At 41.5% G+C, this 22867-nt stretch overlaps 1 protein-coding gene across 1 annotated transcript in view; it reads right to left on the bottom strand.

Annotated features, from left to right (window-relative positions):
• Positions 1-22442, bottom strand: part of gsg1l2b (gsg1-like 2b) — a 142978-nt gene extending 120536 nt beyond the window's left edge. Inside the window, exons 1-3 of the mRNA XM_060844611.1 lie at positions 22142-22442; positions 19925-19972; positions 415-567 (exon numbers count right to left, since the gene is read on the bottom strand). Coding sequence (XP_060700594.1) covers positions 415-567; positions 19925-19972; positions 22142-22442 — 502 coding nt within the window. The remainder of the gene's footprint in view (positions 1-414; positions 568-19924; positions 19973-22141) is intronic.
• Positions 22443-22867: the final 425 nt, after the last annotated feature.

Here is a 22867-nt window from a genome sequence, read left to right as displayed (position 1 = left end):
GAACTATCCGTCTCATACACTGTTAAATGGAGGTTGTCAATGGCCCAGTTAAAAGGACATACCGATTATAAATCTTGGTTAACTCTGTTGTTCTTGTGTTCCTATTAACCATCTTGTGTTAATCACTAACCAGTTATATGTATCCCCCATTGTCTTTCTCGTTAATTACATGTTAGTCCCAGTGACACCATTAGCAGGATGAGCTTTGATATTCAGCTTTTATTATCTAATTGTCTGTGGAGTGGTTATACTCGCTGCTAAAGACTAAAACCTAGGAACAGCACATTCAGTACAACCACTTAACCATATCACTTTCAGCTCTGCAAAGCTTCATCACTCCCTCAGACTCGGATCACAGATAAATTGGAACCCAGCATTTCACAAGAGATAGATACTAAATATTGGAGTAATTACCTGAAAGGACAGTGAAGATGGCAGCAAAGGCATTCAGTTTCAAGCCATCGATCACATTTGTGTAGTGACAGATCTCTACACACATGAGGCTGAGACCCACAATCAGCAAAAGGATGTAAAGAATCTCTGCTACAATAGACAGCCAAAGGACACCTAGAAGGAAAGATAAATTAAACAAATAAAATGAGTATTATCTGAATAACAGCTATGTTTAATTGTGTATGATTTAAGATTCTAATCAAAGCAGAAACACCATCAGGCATTAAGTTTGATTTTTATTTTTCAATCACAGAAATTGTTAACTGTGGGACTGACCTTACTTTCAAGGGCCCCTCTATAGACCGTGGACACTGACTAGCTCGAGTTACACCCTAATTGTTGGCTACTTAGAAGATGTGATGGTCCAAATACACCACAGCATGGGTTTGCAAATAAAATTTTAGTACATAGTGAAAAATACATGTGTGCACTCCAATTATGATACATTATTGTGATCCGGACACAGAAATGGACCCAAGCTATAATGTTTATAAAAGGTGACTGTTTTGGAATGCTACCTACTCTTTGCAATTTTTAAAACAATAATTATAGCAATTTTAGTGAGCTTGTCAAAAGGAGACATGGAGATGCAGTCCCAGAACCAAATTAGAAACTGGTCTGTTGCTTATTATTGTTTATTTTGATTAGCAGGTTACACATAAATAATCAGTCATAGAACTCAAACAGTGTGGAGGGAAGGCCATTTGGCCTTTCAATCCACACCAACCCTCCAAAAAGCATCCCACTCAGACCCACCCTATTCCTGTAACCCTGCATTTCCCATGGCCAATCCACCTAACCTGTACATCTTTGGACTGTGGGGAGGAAACTGGCGCATCTGGAGGAAACCCACGCAGACAGAAGGAGCATGTGCAGACTCCACCCAGACAGTCGCCAGAGGCTAGAATTGAATGCATGCCCCTAACACTGTCAGGCAGTAATGCTAACCACTGACCCACCTCTCCACCTCAATTTTATCATTTTTCCTTTCACTTGGAAAGTAAGTGATTATTGTCAGAGAGAGTATTACCAGCTCCATTGTGTAATCAGGCTGCAGTCCACTTGCTCCAGTAACACAGTGAGATTTTTATGCATTTACGTGTACTTGTACACAATGCCAACAAATGTTAAACAATCAACTTAATGTGCACATCAGTTTCTGTTAAATCCTGAGCTAAAGGCTGGAGGGGAACAAGGTAACTTTCATTATAGATAGACTAACAAGAGGTTCTGAGCTTTGTAAGTCAAGTATATCTAATTTCCACACTTTGAACTGTGTTTAGAGGAAATGCATTGACTAAGGAAAATAGGACCAGATAGAATGACATATTCATGCCCAGTGCTAGTTTGCAGCTTTAGTCCAAATAGAGATTTGGCTTTAAGCTCATGGTGAAGTTGACGGTAGAAATGCCATTCAATATTTTGGCATTAGATCAGCCACCCACTCTCTCTAGCTCCTAGAATGAACTAAGATGTTAGTTTGAGTTAAAATCATTTCAGTGGATCCCAATCAGCTTTGAACAATGTGACCACACTGCAAACAGTTAAGAAATGAGTAAGACAGTGAAATTACCTTAGTTTTCATTCAGTTTCCGAATCTGATCCATGTCAAATGTCATTTACAAATAACACCAAATAACTATTGCTCGCAATCAATCCTAGTTTCAACTATCAGCATTTTAGCATTTTGAGGGCACAGATATCTGAACATTGAATACATTGACATTATCAGAAAACCTGGCTTTAGACAGATTTCCAGAGGTCAGCTGTTTTGAGAAGTTGAATTGACGTTAAAGAATTAGATAATTTAACCCAGAGTGCTTCAGCTTTGATTGTGTTCATTAATTCAGCTTTTCAATGCAATTGCCATCATTCTGCCCCCTCAGTGCTGGATCCTCTGATAATTTTGTCAGAGGCAAATATGACAGAAAGGTAGAATGCCAGCTTTTATCAGAATTATTGGTAATTTTCAATATCCAAGATTTGCTGATTCATTCTGAATGCTGTATTAACCTGATTGCTCACGGCTAATTTCAGTCATACATATTCCTTTAGTTTTGGTTCATAGATTTTCATTCATAAAAGATAGAACATGCTGTTCAGTGTTGGCATGTGAGAATATATTGGTGTCTTGGGGCATTCCTGTATATACTGGGGATAGCAAAGTGTTTGTGAGAAGATTCCATGTCATTAAGAAGCTGCCTAGATCAGTCCAGCCAATTAATCCATTTGAGTAGCTGAGGCAATTGAGTACAAGCCAATGGCATCCCAGGTTTGATCACTGTATACTGAGTTAGATCATTATCAGCTATGCCACTGACAGAAATGTTATTCAGTGGCCTGGGCAAGGGAACAGAAAAACGACCAGGGTTTCTGTTCCTTCGGTATTTATCTAGTTTTCTGCTCAAGGTGCAGATATCTGTACGACGAAAGTGAGGATTGCGGATGCTGGATATCAGAGTCGAGACTGTGGTGCTGGAAAAGCACAGCTAGTCACACAGCATCCGAGGAGAATCGATGTTTCAAGCATAAGCCCTTCATCAGGAATGATGAAGAGCTCATTCCTGATGAAGAGCTTATGCTGGAAACATGGATTCTCCTGCTCCTCGGATGCTGCCTACCCGGCTGTGCTTTTCCAGCAACACACTCTTTGATGCAGATACCTGTATGTTTCAATAAGACAGGAAAGAGAAGGTCTTTGATGACATGCACAGTGAACTAACCCCAACACTCGCTGTCAAGATAACTCTTTGCTATGATGAGTGTACTCAACAAGTCAGATTCCAGAGTGAGTGTCTCGTACAACAATCGATATTATTTTGGCTATTTATTTACCCTGCAGTCATACACTGAATATATTCACAACAGACTGTCAATGTACTTTTAAGAAATGAACATCAAAGTTAATTACACTCAAAAGAAAGAAAAAAATACAAACTGTTTGGCACTGTGTGTAAGAACGATCTGAAATGCCCAGATTACAAGCATTAGAAAGAAGAATTCAGTCTTTTCCATCTCAGGAACAACTTTGCAGAGCTCATTCCCCAGTGAAAGGTCATCCTTGCCCCAACTTAAAGCATCCTATTCAATTCACTCATTTGATTTCTGTTTGTTTAGTTAATTCCTCTTTCTGGAACTGACTTGGAGGTGCCCGTACTGGACTGGGGTGGACAAAGTTAGAAATCACATAACACCAGGTTATAGTTCAACAGGTTTATTTAGTTTTCAAAGCACTGCTTCTTCATCAGGTGGTTGTGGAGAAGAAGATAATAAGAGACAGAATTTATAGTCAAATGAGTACAATGTCATGGAGATGTGATGATACATTAAACAATTTTAGGTCAAGTCTTTTATCTTTTAGAATGGGATGTGCTGGTTTCTGGTCTTTGATATGTAAATCCCAGAACTTCTTTTCAGTTACATTCTCAAGAAAGGTCTATCTTTTCTAACAATAGATGCCATCTCAGATCAGACAATGCATTAAAGTGCGAGGTCTGTCTTTGCCCCAGTGTTGAGTTTGACTGGTTCTATTTTTAAAGTGGGATTTACAGAGTTTAATATGGATTCATGCAACTTTTGAGCAAAATAAAATGTAATTCTGCAAAAACAAATTCACCCATAAACTTATATGTGTGCACGTATAGGAGAGAGAGAGAGTGAGTGTGTGTGTCTGCATGTGGGTGTGAGTGCATGTGATAGAGTGCGTGTGTGTAAATGTGTGCGTGTAGGCTTGGTTAAGAGTGTGTGTGAGTGTGATGGGGTATATGCCTATGAGAGGGTGCGTGTGTGGGTGTGAGAGTGGGGGTTGTATGTGTTTGAGAGAGTCTGTGTTAGTGTGTGTGTGTGCGTGTGTAGTGGGGTTATCTATCGTGTGACATGAACCCAAGAGTGACACAGTACTCATTTGGCCATAAAGTCTGTGTCTTATGATTTTATTCTCCACAATCACCTGAAGAAGAAGCAATGCTTCTAAAGCTAGTGTTTCCAAATAAACCTGTTGGACTATAGCCTGGTGTCATGTGATTTTTAACTTTCTGAAAACTGTCAACAAACCATAAACACAGCTCAATTATTTCCTTAAGTGGTTCCTTAAACTCCTCTTCCATAGCTTTCTGTTCTGGAGCCTTTCTCTTCTTAACATTAAGCCACTTAAGACTCATTTTATTCCAACCTGACTATTTTGGTGATTACAGTTATTATTGGCCTTTTCACTCTGAATGATCTGCTTCTAACAGGAACCAACACAGTTTGTCTGTCAGTGGTTCAGTCTTTCTATCTCTTTATGTTTTGGACACTTTGTTGCTCGGTATTGTCAATGTTATTTTTCATTTCTACACCTTGTTCCTAATGCACTTAACTTTTCACCTCAATCCCTACTCCAAGATTGTAAACCCTAAATAAAAGTTCACTTCTAGCAGCATACTTTGGGAAGGATGTGAAGTTTTTAGAGACAGTGCAGTGGGACTACGCTGGGTTGCATCAGGGCTGAGTGGAGAAACTAAACAAGTGGCTTATTTACCTGACAGCAGAGAAGACTGGTAGAAGATTTAGTACAGGCATTCAATATCATGAACTAAATTGAAAAGTCAAGAAGCAGAAAGAATTGAAAACCATTGACCTTTGAACCAGAGTTAACATGAAAAAACGTTTTCATGATAAGATGCAGTTTTAGGATCAGGAATGTGCTATCTGAAAAGTGATGGAAGCACATTCAATAGTGATGTTTTAAAGTTAATTAGATAAAGGTTAGAACCCTCATAAATCCCAGGAACATTAGGAAAGAACAGAAGAATGGAATTAAATACATTGCTTGAGCAAAGAGCCATCATGGGAATGATGGGCCAAATGATCTCCTTCTGCACCATATCATTGTGTGATTCTCAAAGGCCACTGGTGATGGGTTTGCCTCAACAAAAGGCTGATAATATGCTGCCAGTGATTTTCTGGAAACTGGGAACCACGGCAGACTCCCCCAGACCCTTTCCTGGTCTAGCTCCATCAGTGACAGTCAGACCAGTGGCTGACCTGACCTCAAGACACAAGATGCTCTTAAACAGTGAGTCACTGAGGAGGAGTTTCAATGTATTTTTTTTTCTTAACTGTGACTCTATCCACCTTTGCAGTGGAATTCTTGGTTAGTGCAAGTGACTCATGCAGAGGAGACAAAGTGCAGTTGAATCAGTCCAATGTAAAAGTTATAAAGCATTTGATGTTACACATTCTAGTTCAGCACGCCTACTATCATTAGATATTGATGCATGGGGTCGTAATTGCTGTAAAGGACACCTTCCTGTCACATGATACAATGGAATTCATTAATTTACAAGATAGTGATCAAATAAATGCACCAATAATGTCTGAGAACTTTAGAAACACATATAGCTTAAATAATGGACTTGCAGACTTGACTGAGCATGATCTAGGATGTAACAATTTTGTGTTCTCTGATAGTGACTCAACTGCTGGTTGCTACTCATCTATGTATTGTAGCTTTACCAACGTGCACCAACATCTCAACCTCTGTTCAACTGATGAGAGGAGCTCATGGCTCTCTCAGTCATTCATTTCTTGTCACTTTGTATCGTTATGTAAATATGTTTAAATATTGTATATTCACTGAGCCTTGGAATAACCCAGCTTCAGTAACATTAGCAGCTTGTACAGTCAAATGTGAAGCTGCTAACTATACACATGGAAAACAAGTGATTTCTACAATAGAGGAATATGGAAAAATAAGGAGAAAGCATTTTGATTAGGAGTAATTGAGAAAATACCTCGTCTCCCAGGGAGAAATGGCATTGCAGTTCACACAATCTGTACCAGCTTCACACACATTTGCAATATGTGGCTGAAATTATGAGAAAAGAGATTAACTATCTTCTACCAACCCCTTCTGTGAAGAACTGACTCGGTTTTAAATTATTAGGTTTTGAACAGGACTGATTATCAGACTCAGCAGGCTCCCTTCAATGAGTGGTCTTGCTCACAGGTGCAAATTACAGTGAGGGGTTTAATTCTCCACGGGAGTGAGTTAAGAACAATGTGGCGAGGGATGATGCAGCAAATGATCTGTTGAAATAAAGACTGAGAGATCATTTCAACAGAGAGAGTGCTTTGCTTATTATGAGGTCTCCACCTTCTTTACAATAATCCTGAATCGTGCACCACTGTCATAAATAAATGCTTCGAGATGACCTAATTTTTAGTCTCTCTGCAAAACACAATCTCTTCTTCTCAGCTGTTGACCATTTTGAGTTTATTTCAAAGCTATTGTCTGCTTTTGCTTTTTAATCTATTGACAATTGCTCAAGCTCAACATATTTTGTGAATCAACAAATCTTAATCGTGGAATTATTAATTCTTAGCTAATTAATTTAAATCAATCAGCTATCAGCAATCTGTAATGAATGGTGTGCAGAAACTTTGTATCATTGTACAGTAATCATTGTAAACATTTAGTTCATATATTGTGTTAAAACAAGTTGTGTTTTGTTTTTCTTTAGTTGAATTATGTGGCAATTTGAATGCATTTCTTATTTTCCTCTCTCAGCAAATGTAGTCAATGGCAGAAATGATTAAAATTTGTCTGAATATAAGTCTGAAAGAGTAATGGACTTCAGCCCTGTTCAGGGTAATCTGATCATTTCTACCCATTATGAATGTTATTCATAGTTCACTGATAGCATGTTCATCTCTGAATCCAGCATACATAATCAATGTGACAGTCTGCACAATTGGAGGAGGTGTCTTTTGAATGAGGCAACAAAAAGAGACCCTTCTGTTTCTCAGCTTTCCATTAAATATGCTGCAGCAGTGCTTAAGGAAGAGTAGGGCAGTATCCCATCATAAAGTCATCAGGTTGTACAGCATGGAAACAGACCCTTCGGTTCAACTCATCCAGGCTGACCAGATATCCTAAATTAATCTTGTCCCATTTGCCCAGATTTGGTCCATATCCCTCTAAACCTTTCCTATTCACTTACCATTCAAATGCCTTGTGAATATTGTAATTGTACCAGCCTCTACCACTTCCTTTGGCAGCCCATTCCATACAAGTATCACCTTCTGTGTGAAAAAGTTGCCCCTTAGGTCCCTTTTATATCTTTCCCCGCTCACCTTATACCTATGCCCTCTTGTTTTGGACTCATCTACCCTGAGAAAAAGACCTTGGCTATTCACCACATCCATGCCCCTCTGATTTTGTAAACCTCTATAGGATCACCCCTCAACCTCCGATGCTCCAGGGAAAATAGCCCCAACCTCTTCTGCCTATCAATTTATCTCAAACCCCCCAACTCTGGCAACATCCTTGTAAATCTTTTCTACACCCTTTCAAGTTTAACAACTTCTTTCCAAAAGCAGGGAGACCTGAATCGAATGCAATATTCCAACATAGTTAGTATTTGTAACATTTAAGTATTTGCAAATCCTTAGGCCATAAAATTTTTTTAAAATGCCTCTCTTTTCTCCTTTTCTTTTAGAAGTCAATTATGCTTACAATTCCACTTTATTTTTCTCTTAAGACTCGATTAGCTTTATGCGAAAGTAAAAGACAAGATAATGACAGGTCTGCAAAATTTTAATAAATAGTAGGCCAGAGAAGGAACTGCTGGTTATTTTGACCCATTGATCATTGTTTCTGAAATCTTACCCACCACTGATGTTAAACTAACTAGCCAATCATTACCAGGGCTGTCCTTCCACAGTTTCTTCTAAAAAGGGATCACAGTTGTCTACATCTCAATGCCCCTGTCTCTCGAAAGATTAAGGCAGGTCCTCTTATCTCCATCCTAACCTGTTAAAAAGAAAACTGGGATGGAAGCTATCTAGATTAGGTGACTTACATCTGACTTGCCACCCATTTCCACTCTTGTCTTCCATCAAATGAAGCATTAATCAGAGTGCTACAGGTGTGAGTTTGAAAGGATTTAACAAGTTCTGATTTCAGCCACCTGAATTGTTATTAATGCAACAAGATCTGCACAAGTATTTGTAACCTTCACTGATTCAGTGGTACAACTAGCAAGGTAAATGGAACTGGAGTCATTAATAATGTTGGAGATGGTGTTAAATATATTTACACTGTTGTCAAATTCTGCAGTGCGATCACTGTTGATGAGTCTCTGACATTCGGTCAAAATCAGCAAAGGAGGTAAATGGTGTTCAGTCTGTTGGTGCAGTTTATGCCTTTATAGGGAGAGGACCTTATGGAAGAAGAGGCAGGCACATTGACTTTGTCACAAAGTTAGCAGTTGGGTTAGAATTCATGCTTTGTAGGAATATATTTGAATTATGTAGATAAGTGAGATTGTTTATATTTGAAGCAAAATCAAAACATATTTGAGGATAGCACGATGCACCACACCTAAAATGGGAATATTAGTGTATCTCCCTTAAAATTATGTTTTATTTTTGCAAAACAAGCGAGAGACCTGTGCCATATAGGTTAGATTCTAGTACGTCATCCAAAATAAATGAGTGGTTCAAACAAGCAGCAATCACTTAGCAGCCATTTCAGAGAATCAGAATAGAAGTTTCCTCTAAAATAGTTATTTTTCAGTTTGTTTACTGAATCTGCCCTATTCACTGTCAATTGTATTTGAGACGAGATGAAGTCCCTTTTTTGTTGAACCTCATGTATTCCATTATTGGAATCACCTCGCATTCCTCCATTCATTGTACAAGTTGCTCGTGGTGTCTTACAGTTGCTCAACATGTCTGTTTTGCTCTGACAACATGCACTTTCACATCGAAACTGGCTCTAATGTAATGAGGGGTACGCTAGTTTCCAAGTGATCGATTGTGTTAGAGAACTCTCTAGTCCGAGGCACGAACAGATGTTTCTGCGGACATCAGTGAAAAATCAGAATGGTGTGTTGCCCCCCTGGTGCCAGGATTGAGGATATCTCAGAGAGGGTGCAGAATGTTCTCAAAGGGGAGGGGAACCATCAGGAGGTCATTGTACACATTGGAGCTAACGACATAGAGGAGGAAAAGGATGGGATTCTGAAAGGAAAATATGGAAAGTTAGGCAAGAATTGAAAAAGGAAGTCCTCGAGGGTAGTAATATCTGGATTCCTCCCAGTGCTGCAATTTGTGAGGGTAGGAATAGGAGGATAGAGGAGATGGACATGTGGCTGAGGAGCTGGTGCAGGGGAGAAGAGTTCACACTTTTGGATCATTGGAATCTCTACTGGGGTGGAAGTGACCTGTACAAGAATAACGGATTGAACCTGAATTGGATGGGGACTAATTTACTGGCAGGGAGATTTGCTAGAGTTGGTTGAGACGATTTAAGCTCATAAGGTGTGTGTGTTGGGGGGTGGGGAGGAGGGGGGTTGCTGGCAGGTTGGGACTCAGGGAAATAGTGAGGAAAGAGATCAGTCTGAGACTGGTACAGTTGGGAAAGTGAGTGAGTCAAACAGTCAGGACAGGCAGGGACAAAGCAGAGAACAAGGTTGGACTGACAAATTTAACTTCATTTACTTCAATGCAAGAGGCCTAACAGAGAAGGCAGGTGAACTCAGGGCATAGTTCGGAGCATGGGACTGGGATATCATAGCAATTACAGAGATGTGGCTCAGGCATGGACAGGACTGGGAGCTTAATGTTCCAGGGTATAAATGCTACAGGAAGGATAGAAAAGGAGGCAAGAGAGGAGGGGGAGTGGCATTTTTGATAAGGGATAACATTATGGCTGTACTTAGGGATGATATTCCTGGGAATGCACACAGTGAAGTTATTTGGGTAGAACTGAGAAATAAGAAAGGGATGATTACCTTCTTGGGATTGTATCATAGATCCCCAATAGTCAGAGAGAAATTGCGAGACAAATTTGTAAGGAGGTCTCAGTTATCTGAAAGAATAATAGGGTGGTTATGGTAGGGGATTTTAACTTTCCAGACATGGACTGGGACGTCCATAGTGTTAAGGTTTAAATGGAGAGGAATTTGTTAAGTGTGTGCAAGAAAATTTCTGATTCATTATGTGGATGTACCTACTAGAGAAGGTGCAAAACCTGACCTACTCTTGGGAAATAAGGCTGGGTAGGTGTCCTTGGGGGAGCACTTTGGGGCCAGCGACCATAATTCTATGAGTTTTGAAATAGCAATGGAAAAGGATAAACCGGATTTAAAAGTTCAAGTTCTAAATTGGAGGAAGGCTAATTTTGACAGTACGAGGCAAGAACTACAAAAACTGTTTGGGCGCAGATATTCACAGGTAAAGGGACGGCTGGAAAATGAGAAGCCTTCAGAAATGAGATAATGAGAGTCCAGAGACAGTATATTCCTGTTAGGGTGAAAGGAAAAGCTGGTAGGTATAGGGAATGCTGGATGACTAGAGGAATCGAGGTTTTGGTTAAGAAAAAGAAGAAAGTATATGTCAGGTATAAACAGGATAGATTGAGTGAATCCTGTTTATCGAGTGAAGCAGTAGGAGGAATCTTAAGAGGGAAATCAGGAGGGTAAAAAGGGGACATGAGATAGCTTTGGCAAATAGAGTTAAGGAGAGTCCAAAGATTATTTACAAATGCATTAATGACAAAAAGGTAACTAAGGAGAGAATAGGGCCCCTCAAAGATCAGCAAGGCAGCCTATGTGTGGAGTCACAGGAGCTGAGCGAGATACTAAACGAGTATTTTGTAACACTGTATTTGGAAAGGCAACGACTGATTAGAGATAGCCAACATGGTTTTGTAAGTGGGGAATATTGTCTCATGAACTTGATTTTGTTTTTTGAAGAAAGAATGAAGAGGATTGATGAGGGCAGAGTGGTGGACATGACCGCTATGGACTTCAGTAAGGTGTTTGACAAGGTTCCTGATGGGACATTGGTTAGCAAGGTTAGAGGTCATGGAATACAGGGAGAACTGACTATTTCGATACAGAACTGGCTCAAAAGTAAAAGAAAGAGGGTGGTGGTGGAGGATTGCTTTTTCGATTGGAGGCCTGTGACCAGTGGTGTGACACAAGGAATGGTGCTTGGTCCATTACTTTTTGTCATTTATATAAAAGATTTGGATGTGAACATAGGAGGTATAATTAGTATGCTTGTAGATGACACCAGGATTGGAGATGTAAAGGACAATGGAGAAGGTTACCTCAGTGTACATTAGGATCTTGACCAGATGGACCAATGGGCTGAGGAGTGGCAGATGGAGTCTAATTTAGATAAATGCGAGGTGTACGTTTTGCAAAAGCAAATCAGAGCAGGAGTTTTACATTTAATGGTAAGGTCCTGGGGAGTGTTGCTGAACAAAGAGACCTTGGAGTACAGGCTCATAGCTCCTTGAAAGTAGAGTTGCAGGTAGACAGGATAGTGAAGGTGGTGTTTGATATGCTTTCCTTTATTGGTCAGAGTATTGAGTACAGGAGTTGAAAGGTCATGCTGCAGCTGGACAGTTTGCTGGTTCAGCCACTTTTAGAATATTGCGTGGAATTTTGGTCTCCTTCCTACCATAAAGATGTTGTGAAACTTGAAAGGGTTCAGAAAAGATTTACAAAGGTGTTGACAGGGTTGGAGGTTTTGTGCAACAGAAAGATTCTGAACAGACTGGGGCTGTTTTTTCTGGAGTTTCAGCAGCTGAGGGGTGACCTTATAGAGGTTTATAAAATCATGAGGGGCATGGATAGGATAAATAGACAAAGTCTTTTCCCTGGGGCGGGTGACTCCAGAACTAGAGGACTTAGTTTAGTGTGAGAGGGAAAAGATATAAAATAGACCTAAGGGTCAATGTTTTCATGCAGAGGGTGGTGGAATGAGCTGCCAGAGGAAGTGACGGAGGCTGGTACAATTATAGCATTTAAAAGCCATCTGGATATCGGCATATGAATAGAAGGGGGTTTAGAGTGATATGGGCCAAGTGCTGGCAAATGGGACTAGATTAGGTTAGGATATCTGGTTGGCATGGATGAGATGGACCGAAGGGTCTGTTTCCATGCTGTACAGCTCTCTGACTCTATGACTCTGTAACTAATTTACATCTGGTGATTCCTGGTCTGGAGGTTAAAATAGTTGGATTTATGTTGTACCAGGTTTAGTGACTCAACCTGTGTAGAAGATAGACTGATCTCCTTTTGCCAGCTGGATTTTTACCTTAGTAACAGCAATAAACAAGATCCTAACCACTGTCTCTTAATATTCAATGATGTTGCTATTGCTGAATTCCATGCCCTAGGGATTACCATTGACCAGAAACTGAATTCACCCAACCATTTAGATACCATGACTACAAAAACAAGTCAGAGACTAGGAATTTGGTGGCAACTAACTTTCTAACTAACTAAAGCTGTCCACCATCTATAAATCGGGAGTGTGATAGAACAGTCTGCATGTCACTGGATGAGTGCAACTCCAACAACACACAAGAAGCTTAATGCCAATCAGGACAAAGCAGCCCATTTGGCAGGCACCCTTGACATTCACTCCCTCCATCACAACAACAGCACAACAGCAGCAATCTTTACCATCTAAGATCTGCAGTGCAACAACGTTGAATGCTCCTCTTACAGCACCTTCCAACCCATGACCTCTACCACTTAGAATGACAAGGGAAGCAGATGCATGGAAACACCATCATTTGCTAGTTTTCTTCCAAGCCTGACTTGGAACTACATTGCTTTTCCTTCACTGTTGTTCGTCAAAATGCTGGAAGTCCCTTCCTCATAGCACTATGAGTGTTATGAAGCATGTGGATGGCAGCAGCTCAAGAAGGTGACTCATCAACATCTTCTCAAGGGCAATTAGGAATGGGTAATAAATGCTGGCCCAACCAGCGATCACCACATCTCACAAGAAGCATAAAAACACGTGCAGTCCTTAGACTCTTAGCTTGGCCTTCGATGCTCAGGTCTCTCACACATATATTTCTTATTTGTTTGTATCTCTTGTTTAAATATTGCAATTTTGTGACAGTTTTGGAAAAGGGACTTTCCAATAATCTCTTCAAAATCAACACCTCAACTGCAACTTGAGCTATATTTATTATATATTATTTATATTATTGTGTTGCTGGATTAGAGTAACTTCAAAAAGTCTGGAAGATTGCTGACTATAAAACACTCTATTTTTATTAGTACATTTACAGTTATGAGAACAACCACTACACTAGCTGCTTTATCTTAGCCTCTCAGATCATAAGAGTATATATCATTTCTTCCAATAACATTCACAGGTTATTACAGTTAACTACATTGTTCTGCAATTACATAACCAAAAATGTCCAAAGTATGTACTCAAATATAATCCACAAAATAAAAAGTTTGGACTTGCGTGGAAAGAATGTCAACTTTCCAGGTGTTTGCGTTTGTGACAAGGTGTTTGTAACTTAAGGATGATCAATGTTTTAGTAAAAGACTATTTAAATCTTGACTAAACTGCACAAAAAAAGAGAGAACCAATGCTTGGTTTTACTGCAACATGCTTACAATTGTCAGGGCTGAAGAATTTATAGGTCTGCCATTTTATGGGCAGTGAACAAAAACAATGAAGAGAATAGTTAATTGATAAGAATAGTTTGCACCAATAGACCCTAGGATGTGCTAAAGTATCCAGACTGTTTGCAGGAGCATTACTGTATGAAATCTGATATAGTGCCAAAAAGATGACATGAAAGAGGAGACCAGGAGTTTGGTCAAATTAGTAGACTTAAAGGAAGAAAGAGAGAAAGAGAAGCAGGACTTCAGACCAGAAGGAGATATACTAGCAGGGGTAGGCCATTTGACTCAGTATGTAGGCCTATCATTCCATGAGACCATAGCTGATCTGATAATCCTTATTCTCACTTTCCTGCCTTTTTCCCATAATTCTTGATTCACTTCCTGATTAAAAATCTGTATAGTTCAGCCTTGAATATATCCTGTACTTGACAGTCCTCTGCAGGAAAGAATTTCAGAGATTCAGCACCTTGAGGAAAGAACTTCCTCCTCATTTCTGTCTTAAATGGTGATTCCTTGCTCCAAATATATACCGTTTGATGCCAGACTCTCCCACAAGGGGAAGTTACCTCTCTGTATCTGTCCCATCAAGTTCTCGAAGAACCGTGTGTGTTTCAGTAAGGTCATCTATCATCCTCCTAAACTCTAATGAGTAGAGGTCCAACCTACTCAAACTTTCTTCATAAAACTCTCCCTCCAAACCCAGGATCAACCTCGTGAATGTTCTCTGGTCTGCCTCCAATGCCAGGATACCTTTCTTAAGGTAAGCAGACTAGAACTGTTCACAGCATCCCAGCTGTGGTCTGACCAATGCCCTGTACAGTTTCAGAAAGACCTTCCTATTTTTATACTCCATTCCCTTTGAAATAAATATTCCATTTGCCTTCCCTGTTACTTGCTGATCTTTGCTATTTGTGATTCATGCACAAAGATCCCAAAGTCCCTCTGAGCTGCAGCTTTTTTCAGTCTTCCTCCATTCAAATAAAATTCAGCTCTTTTATTCGTTTTTCCAAAGTACATAATTTCACATTTCCCCCCACTTTATAATTCACTTACCCACTTTCTATCTACTCATTGCATTAGTCTATATCCCTCTTTGTATCATCCTCACCACTTGTCTTCCTGCCTATTCTTGTATCACCTGCAAACCTGGCAATAGTGCATTCATGTCCAGTATCCAAATCATCAATACTTCTTGTAGAATTGTGGCCCCGGCACTGATCCTTATGGGACTCCACTAGTTACAGGTCACCATCCTGAAAATACCTCCTTTATCCCAACTCTCTGTCTTCTGTTACTTAGCCAATCCTCTATCCATGTGAATATACTATCTCCAACATCATAGGTCCTTATCTTATTAAGTAGCCTTATGTGGGTAGCTTATCACAAGTCTTTTGGAAATTCAAATACATTAGATCTATTGATTGTCCTTTATCTACCCTGCTTATTACCCCCGCAAAAACCTTAAATTTGTCAGGCATGATCTCCCCTTCATGAACCTATGCTGACTCTGCTAAATTATACTATTTGTTGCTAAATGTTCTGCTATCACGTCTTTTTTAGCAGACTTTAAGAGTTTCCTAACAGCATATGGTAAGTTAACAGACCTATAGTTTCCTTTTTTCTTTCCCTCCATTTTTGAATAAGGATGTTACACTGTCAGTATTTCAAGCCTTTAAGTGCATTAAGCTACCTTTGTAGCTATACCCTTTAATGCTAGAATGCATTATGTAATACTGTATTATGTTGCAAGGGGTCAGAGCTAGGGGCTTATCACCCTTTGGACACATTCCTTTAATGCTTGAATCATAGAATACAATCATAGAATCCCTACAGTATCAAAAAAGGCTATTCAGCTTATCGACTCAGCACCAACCCTTCGAAAAGGATGCCACCCTATCCCTATCCTTGTAACCCTGCATTTCCCACAGCTAATCCACCTAGCCTATACATCTCTCGATACTATGGGGCAATTTAGCCTGGCTAATCTGCCGAACTTGCACATCTTTGGATTGTGGGAGGAAACCAAAGTATCTGGAGGAAAACCATGCAAACTCCACAAAGACAATCATCCATGGCCAGAATCAAACCAGAGTCTCTGGTACTGTGAGGCAGCAGTGCTAACCACTGTGCCACCATGCCACCTAGTATAGTGCTGTGTTTATTTCCACTGCCTTTAGTCTCTTCATTATTTAGCATGTTTGGAAGACAAGCTTTCCTCCACCCTGAAGCCTGATGCAATGATTTTGTTCAACTCTCTGCCATTATTATGTCCTTAGCCTCTTTCTCCAAGAGTTCAATGTTTATTTTGGCCTCTCTCTTTTGTTGACTTTTAAAATTTTCCTGATCTTCTGATTTACCTCTAATCTTTGTCATGTTGTATGTTTCTTTCATTCGGCAGAGAGAGATTAGAGTGGGGATTTTCAAAACTGCTAAATAATAGGGCAAAAGAAGAATTGGACAGATGAACGTCAAAAGGTGAACTGCAAGCATTGATGGTAAGGAGAAAGTGAGGACTGCAGGTGCTGGAGATCAGAGCTGAAAATGTGTTGCTGGAAAAGCGCAGCAGGTCAGGCAGCATCCAAGGAGGAGGAGAATCAACGTTTTGGGCATGAGCCCAAAGAAGGGCTCACGTCCGAAACATCAATTCTCCTGCTCCTTGGATGTTGCCTGACCTGCTGCGCTTTTCCAGCAACACATTTTCAGCTAAGCATTAATGGCAACCAATAGTCCCAATCTGACATGGATAATCAATCATCAATCATGTGACTGGTCTCAATTCACATGGTTAAATCTACTTTGAATTTATACTGCACCATTTGCAAAATTATCAGTATACAAGTGAACAAGTAGACTATTAAAGACTGATCTGACATCTGTTAAAATAAATGTACTGTCCGAGGCACTGGTGTTAGTTAGTGTGATTTTCCTAAATCATGACACATAGACAGAATCTATTGCTGATTATAACCTCTCCCAGCCACACAGAAGATTATGAGAACTCTGTGACCTCAAAGAGCTTCGACAAAGAAACAATGTCTTTCCTGAACACAGCAGAGAAATGCAGTGACTCAGCATCATTGTTGACCTGCCTTTTCAATATTTTTTAACAAACCCATTTGTTGGTCTACTTTAAGATAAAAGCAGCAGCTCATCATTCTCCGCAGTCACTTTTCCCATAAGCAAATTATCCACTTTCAACAAAAACATTCAACAACATCTTTTTAAGTAGAACATTGTCTGCATTTTTCTTAAGGTAAACCTTAAGAAATGGTGGAGGATACAATACTTTATTCCTGTCTGAAATGAAACTTACTGGATAAGAAATGATTGGAACTCTGAAGTTCTATATTCTCCCCCTCAGCTGAAAATTATTGAAATCTTTGTAATGCTAGCAAAAATAATGACCAACTTTCACACAATGAGCTTCCACAAATGTTAATCTTGGGATGATAAAATAACTGATGTTGGCCAGGGCACCAGGAGAAACTCATTTGCTTTTCTGCCATAGCATCTCTTGCATATTGAGAAGGTAGGCCGGGTCTCAGTTGAACGTTCCTAAAGAAGGACACTGCTGTGCTCAACACTGCACTAAAATGTTAGGCTGCAGTGAACACTCAGGTCTCTGTGGTGGATTAATGTTCCATGACCTTCTGAGAGCATTGAGTACAGGAGTTGTGAGGTCATGTTTCGGTCGAACAGGACATTGGTTAGGCCACTTTTAGAATATTGTGTGCCATTCTTGTCTCCCTCCGATCTGAAGGATGTTTTGAAACTTGAAAGGGTTCAGAAAATACTTACAAGGATGTTGCCAGAGTTGGAGGGTTTGAGCTATAGGGAGAGGCTGAATAGGCTGGAGCTGTTTTCCCTTGGGTGTCAGAGGCTGAGGGGTGACCTTACAAAGGTTTGTAAAATCATGAGGGGCATGGATAGGATAAACAGGCAACGTTTTTTTCCCTAGGGTGGGGGAGTCCAGAACGAGAGGGCGTAGGTTGAGGGTAAGGGGGAAACATACTAAAGGAGCTAAGGGACAATTTTTTGCATATACGGGGTGGTGCAAATATGGAATGAGCTGCCAGAGGAACTGGTGGAGGCTGGAACAATTACATCATTTAAAAGGCATCTGGATGGATATATGAATAAGAATGGTTTAGAGGGATATGGGCCAAGTGGGACTAGTTTAATTTAGGTTACTTGGTCGGTATGGATGAGTTGGACCAAAGGGTCTGCTTCTGTGCTGTACATCTCTATGACTCTAAGTCTCTATAACTGAGACACAGATGTGCTACCACTGCCCCAGAGTAACCCATTAAGCATTATGCTGCCTAAGTATTAGTCTACAGATACTTACCATCTTCCTGTGCAATGGTTAGGGCAATGCATGAAGTGAACAGATTACTGTGTCCATGAAGACAAAAGTAATGCAGTGTCAAGTGGGGGGAGGCAATGGCTTAGTGGTAGTATCACTAAAGCCCTCGGTAATGTTTTGGGACCCAGGTTCGAATCTCACCAATGGCAGAAGGTGAAATTTGAATTTTAAAAAAAATCTGGAATTAATAGTTGAATGACACTATTGCTGTTTGTCGGAGTAAAACCATCTGATTCACTTCCTTTTGGGATGGACATCTATCATTCCTGCCCAATTTGGCCTACATGTGAATGCAGACCTACAGCAATATGATTACTCTTAACTTGCCTCTTGGCTAATAGGGGTGGGTGATAAATGCTGGCCTGGCTGCAATGCTTACGTCCTGTGAACAAATACAAAACAAAACTTGCAAACACATCAAATGTCTGCACCTTTTCTGAGTCTGGAGCTTTGACAATTGGAAGCACTTTACATGTACAGAAAAAAAATCATTGAGGGGCCAATTCATGACTGGAATCCCTGAATCACCCTTGAGTGCCACTCCCAGTGAGCTGTGGATTTGTTTGAAAACTGGCACCCCTGGCAAAGTCAGGCGGTTATTGTGCCCTTCTCCATTTGCCCTCAAGAAGGTGGCAGCGGACATTCTATTTGAACCCACTGGCACTATTCATTTAGTGAAGGTGCACCCATGGTCAGCTGAGGCAGGAGCTTCCAGGATTTTGACCCAACAAAGATAAAGGGATGGTGATGTGTGTCCATGTCGGGGTGGTGTTGGAATTGACAATTTCACCAACACACACCACATGCACCTCAACAGAATCCCGAGAGTTTGGAAGCAGCCCACTGGGCCCATTGAGTCCACACTGACCCTCCAAAGAGCAGCCCACCTTCCTAGACTATTCATGTAATCCTGCATTTCCCATTGCTTATCCACCCAGTCTGCACATCCCCAGACACTATGGGCAATTTAGCATGACCAATCCACCTGACCTGCACATCTTTGGACTGTGGGAGGAAACCAGAGCACGGGGAGAATGTGCAAACTCCACACAGTCAATCATCTAAAGGATGGAATCAAACCTGGGTCCCTGGTGCTGTGAGGCAGCAACACTAACCACTGAGCCACCTATGGAAGATGATTGTGCTCTTGTTGCCTGATTGCCCTTGTCCATCTGACCAATGGGCATGGGTGGCACGGTGGCACAGTGGTTAGCACTGCTGCCTCACAGCGCCTGAGACCCGGGTTCAATTCCCGACTCAGGCGACTGACTGTGTGGAGTTTGCACGTTCTCCCCATGTTTGCGTGGGTTTCCTCCGGGTGCTCCGGTTTCCTCCCACAGTCCAAAGATGTGCGGGTCAGGTGAATTGGCCATGCTAAATTGTCCCGTAGTGCTAGGTTAGGAGTATGGGTGGGTTGCGCTTCTGCAGGTCGGTGTGGACTTGTTGGGCCGAAGGGCCTGTTTCCACACTGTTAGTAATCTAATAGAATCTGCAAGTGTAGGAATACTTTACTGTAATTTTAAAATCAATGATTGGACACCTCTGAGTCTGGAGAGGATGCAAAGTAATGGGTGACAATTATTACAAAGCTAATAAGCGTTGCAACTGGAAATTGAAAACTGTAACTTCAGGTTAAAAAAAGGTAATTGATTCATTTCAAACTGACCTCGTTCAGCAGGAGGTGTCAGATGAATAAAACTTCTGCATTTTTCCCCTGGAAAACAACAGGAAACAGGGAGCAGTGAACAATAACAGACACCTGAAGCACTGCGCTGTGGAACAGGCTCCGACAGCTAGTAACATTTCACCTTACAGGAAGGAGACAACAGCGGTGATGTGTAATGGACAGTAACCTCATCCCAGAGACACTGCTGCATCAAAACAAATATCACTGCGAGCTAAACCCGACACTATTAACAGAAGCAGAAGTTAGGAACAGGCTGGCAAAGGCAATTTCACCAACACACACCACATGCACCTCAATAACTGTGCAAGGAGCCGGTGTGCGAATGCAGGGAACTTCTCGTTCTCTCAAAAGAAATGCTGTGCCTTTTCGCCTCAGTTGTGTTCCCTTCGCACTCCCCCCGCGCTGCCATCCCATGACTAAATCGAGCCAGGATCAGGTCAGGTCGGATTCCCACTCACCTGCCCCCCTCCCCCCCCCCACGTTGCTACTTGGGACAGTGCTCATTCCTAATGAGGAGCTTTTGCCGGGAATGTTGATTTTCCTGCTCCTGGGATGCTGCCTGACTTGCTGTGCTTTTCCAGCATCATAATAATCTTGCCTCTAATCTGCTGGACCCATTTTTGCCGAGGTGGGTGAGGTGACAGCTCTGAATTACCCTGAATAACACGGCCGGAGAGGTAGAGATTGAAGAGGCGAGCATTCCTCTCGTCCATACCAAGTACACCCCTTCTCTCTCGCTCTCTCTCTCACACACACATACACAGGCACAGAGACAGAAAAACACACACAGACACTCAGATTAAACCATAAACACACACGCACATAGACACAGAGAAAAACAGACAAACTCAGACACATAAACACACAGACAGCAAATCACACACCCACAGACAAAAACACAGACACAAACACACTTACGGACGTTACATCCCTGCAGATACAGATACAGGCACCATGAGACAAATACACACTCAGACACAAACACACTCTCAGACACACACAGGCACAGATACACACAGAGGCGCATACTCAAAAATACACACATAGGCACAGATACACATACACACCCACACAAAGTTGAACACCCTCACAGACAGCAGCCACCCCTTCCAGTGCTTTTTTCTCTGCTTTTGGGCTCGGCTATACCCCTCTGGTTAGGAGGTTGGGGCGATATTGTCAGTAACCTGTGGCTCTCTCCAACACAACGTGATAGAAAAGACCAGCTGCATTTATTTACCCTGTGGATGGTGTAAGGGCGGGCAAGTCATTCCTGTGTTCACTTATAAAGGGAATTGAAATGTAGAGAGGCAGTGAGTAAAATAGCAGAGGGAAAGAAGAGAGACAACTTTCTAGACACAGTTCGGCTTCGGAGTTTCTATAATAAAAGGGTCTTGTGTGTTCGTTGGTTCGGCAAACCGGGTAAAGTAGCGCTTTCCTGGCCGGCTCGTAGACCTGTCAGTCTCTGGGACGTCGATGTATGTACTGTAGATGTTGGATGCAAACAGTCAGTCTCTGGATTCCGTCTTCACACCAGCAGACAACTATGGGGGTGTTGGTGGGTGAGGGACATTACTTCAGGGGTGACGAGAGAATAATCATTGTACACTTTACGCACGGGTACGGTTTCCTGCAGTAGTGTTGTATCAAATTTGGTGAACACGTTTCCTTCTACCTCACTGCCCGTCTGCAGAGGGGCATGGCCATATGGATTGGAGAGGGCTAGGGAAGCAATTGGACACAGGCATAGAGGGAGAAAAAGAATCTTTGCGCATATATAAAGTATCAGACCTTCTCGGGGCCTCAAATGTGTGGAAATATTGCCCTGTATAGGTAGGAAAAGCAGGGGGCCTTTTTTTTTGTAATTGTAGAAAATGCTAATGTTAGTTTGTTTTTCACGTGCAAAGACGGTACAGACCTGCTTCGTAATTGTATATGTGCACCAACAGATTTTCTGTGTACAAAGTATATATTTTGCAATAACAAATGTACACATGGGTAATAATATACACTCATCTACACAACGTATGCACACATACAATGTATATAGACAGTTTAATTTATATAGCGTAGGGACTCATATAATGTATCTACACATGCATACTGTATATATACATCCAATGTATACATACATAGACAAATCGATTTTCGCTTTTGTTTCTATAATAAAAAGCCTTAAGTGTGGAAAGGTTTCCTTACCTTCTCCGCTGATGTTTTCTTCACAAGAGAACCAAATACCAGCATGGAAATAGCAAATCACATACTTATCATCGCCCGCCTCCCAGCTGTACCGGACCACGCTGCTGTCGTTACTGTCCGGGGTGGTGTACTCGATGCAGTTGCTCTGTTTTTCCTTCACGTTAGTTTTGCAAAAAGGTTTCACCACTTTCCTGGTGCCCTCGCACCAGTAGCTGGTGCTGAAGGCGGTGACACAGAACACCAGCGCTATAAAGTTGAGAGTGAGAGCCAGGGACGCCCTGTGTCTTCGGTCGATGCCCATTTTGACAGAGAGAGGGACGGAGAGAGGTTTGAGTGAGCGAGAGGGCACGGGCATCAATCCGTACCGCGCTCTTTAGATGCCCCAAACTGGTTTGCTAGTCCTCCTGTGTGCCCGCCTTGAGGTCTGGACGCTGCCAGGTCCATGCTGTCTTGTCTCTGTGTGTGTGTGTATAAGAGAGAGAGAGCGCGGACAATGGAGCTGACTCACAGATAGGAGGCAGCAATTCTCCCAGAACTCCAGCAATGCTTTCTCTCTCTCTCTCTCCCTCCAGCTCACATCTTCTGGAGGACCGAGCCAACCACGCGTGGTCCTTTCATCCCACGGTGAAAGTGAACCCTGCAGAGACTGGAATCCTGCTCAGTGCAACAGGTCCCCTCCCCCCCCCAACTCTCCATCTGATCGCCTCTGCTCATGAAATCAAACCG

The sequence above is a fragment of the Hemiscyllium ocellatum genome, chromosome 25 (assembly GCF_020745735.1).
Source record: "Hemiscyllium ocellatum isolate sHemOce1 chromosome 25, sHemOce1.pat.X.cur, whole genome shotgun sequence".
Taxonomy (NCBI): domain Eukaryota; kingdom Metazoa; phylum Chordata; class Chondrichthyes; order Orectolobiformes; family Hemiscylliidae; genus Hemiscyllium; species Hemiscyllium ocellatum.
This window is presented reverse-complemented; position numbering and strand designations above follow the sequence as displayed.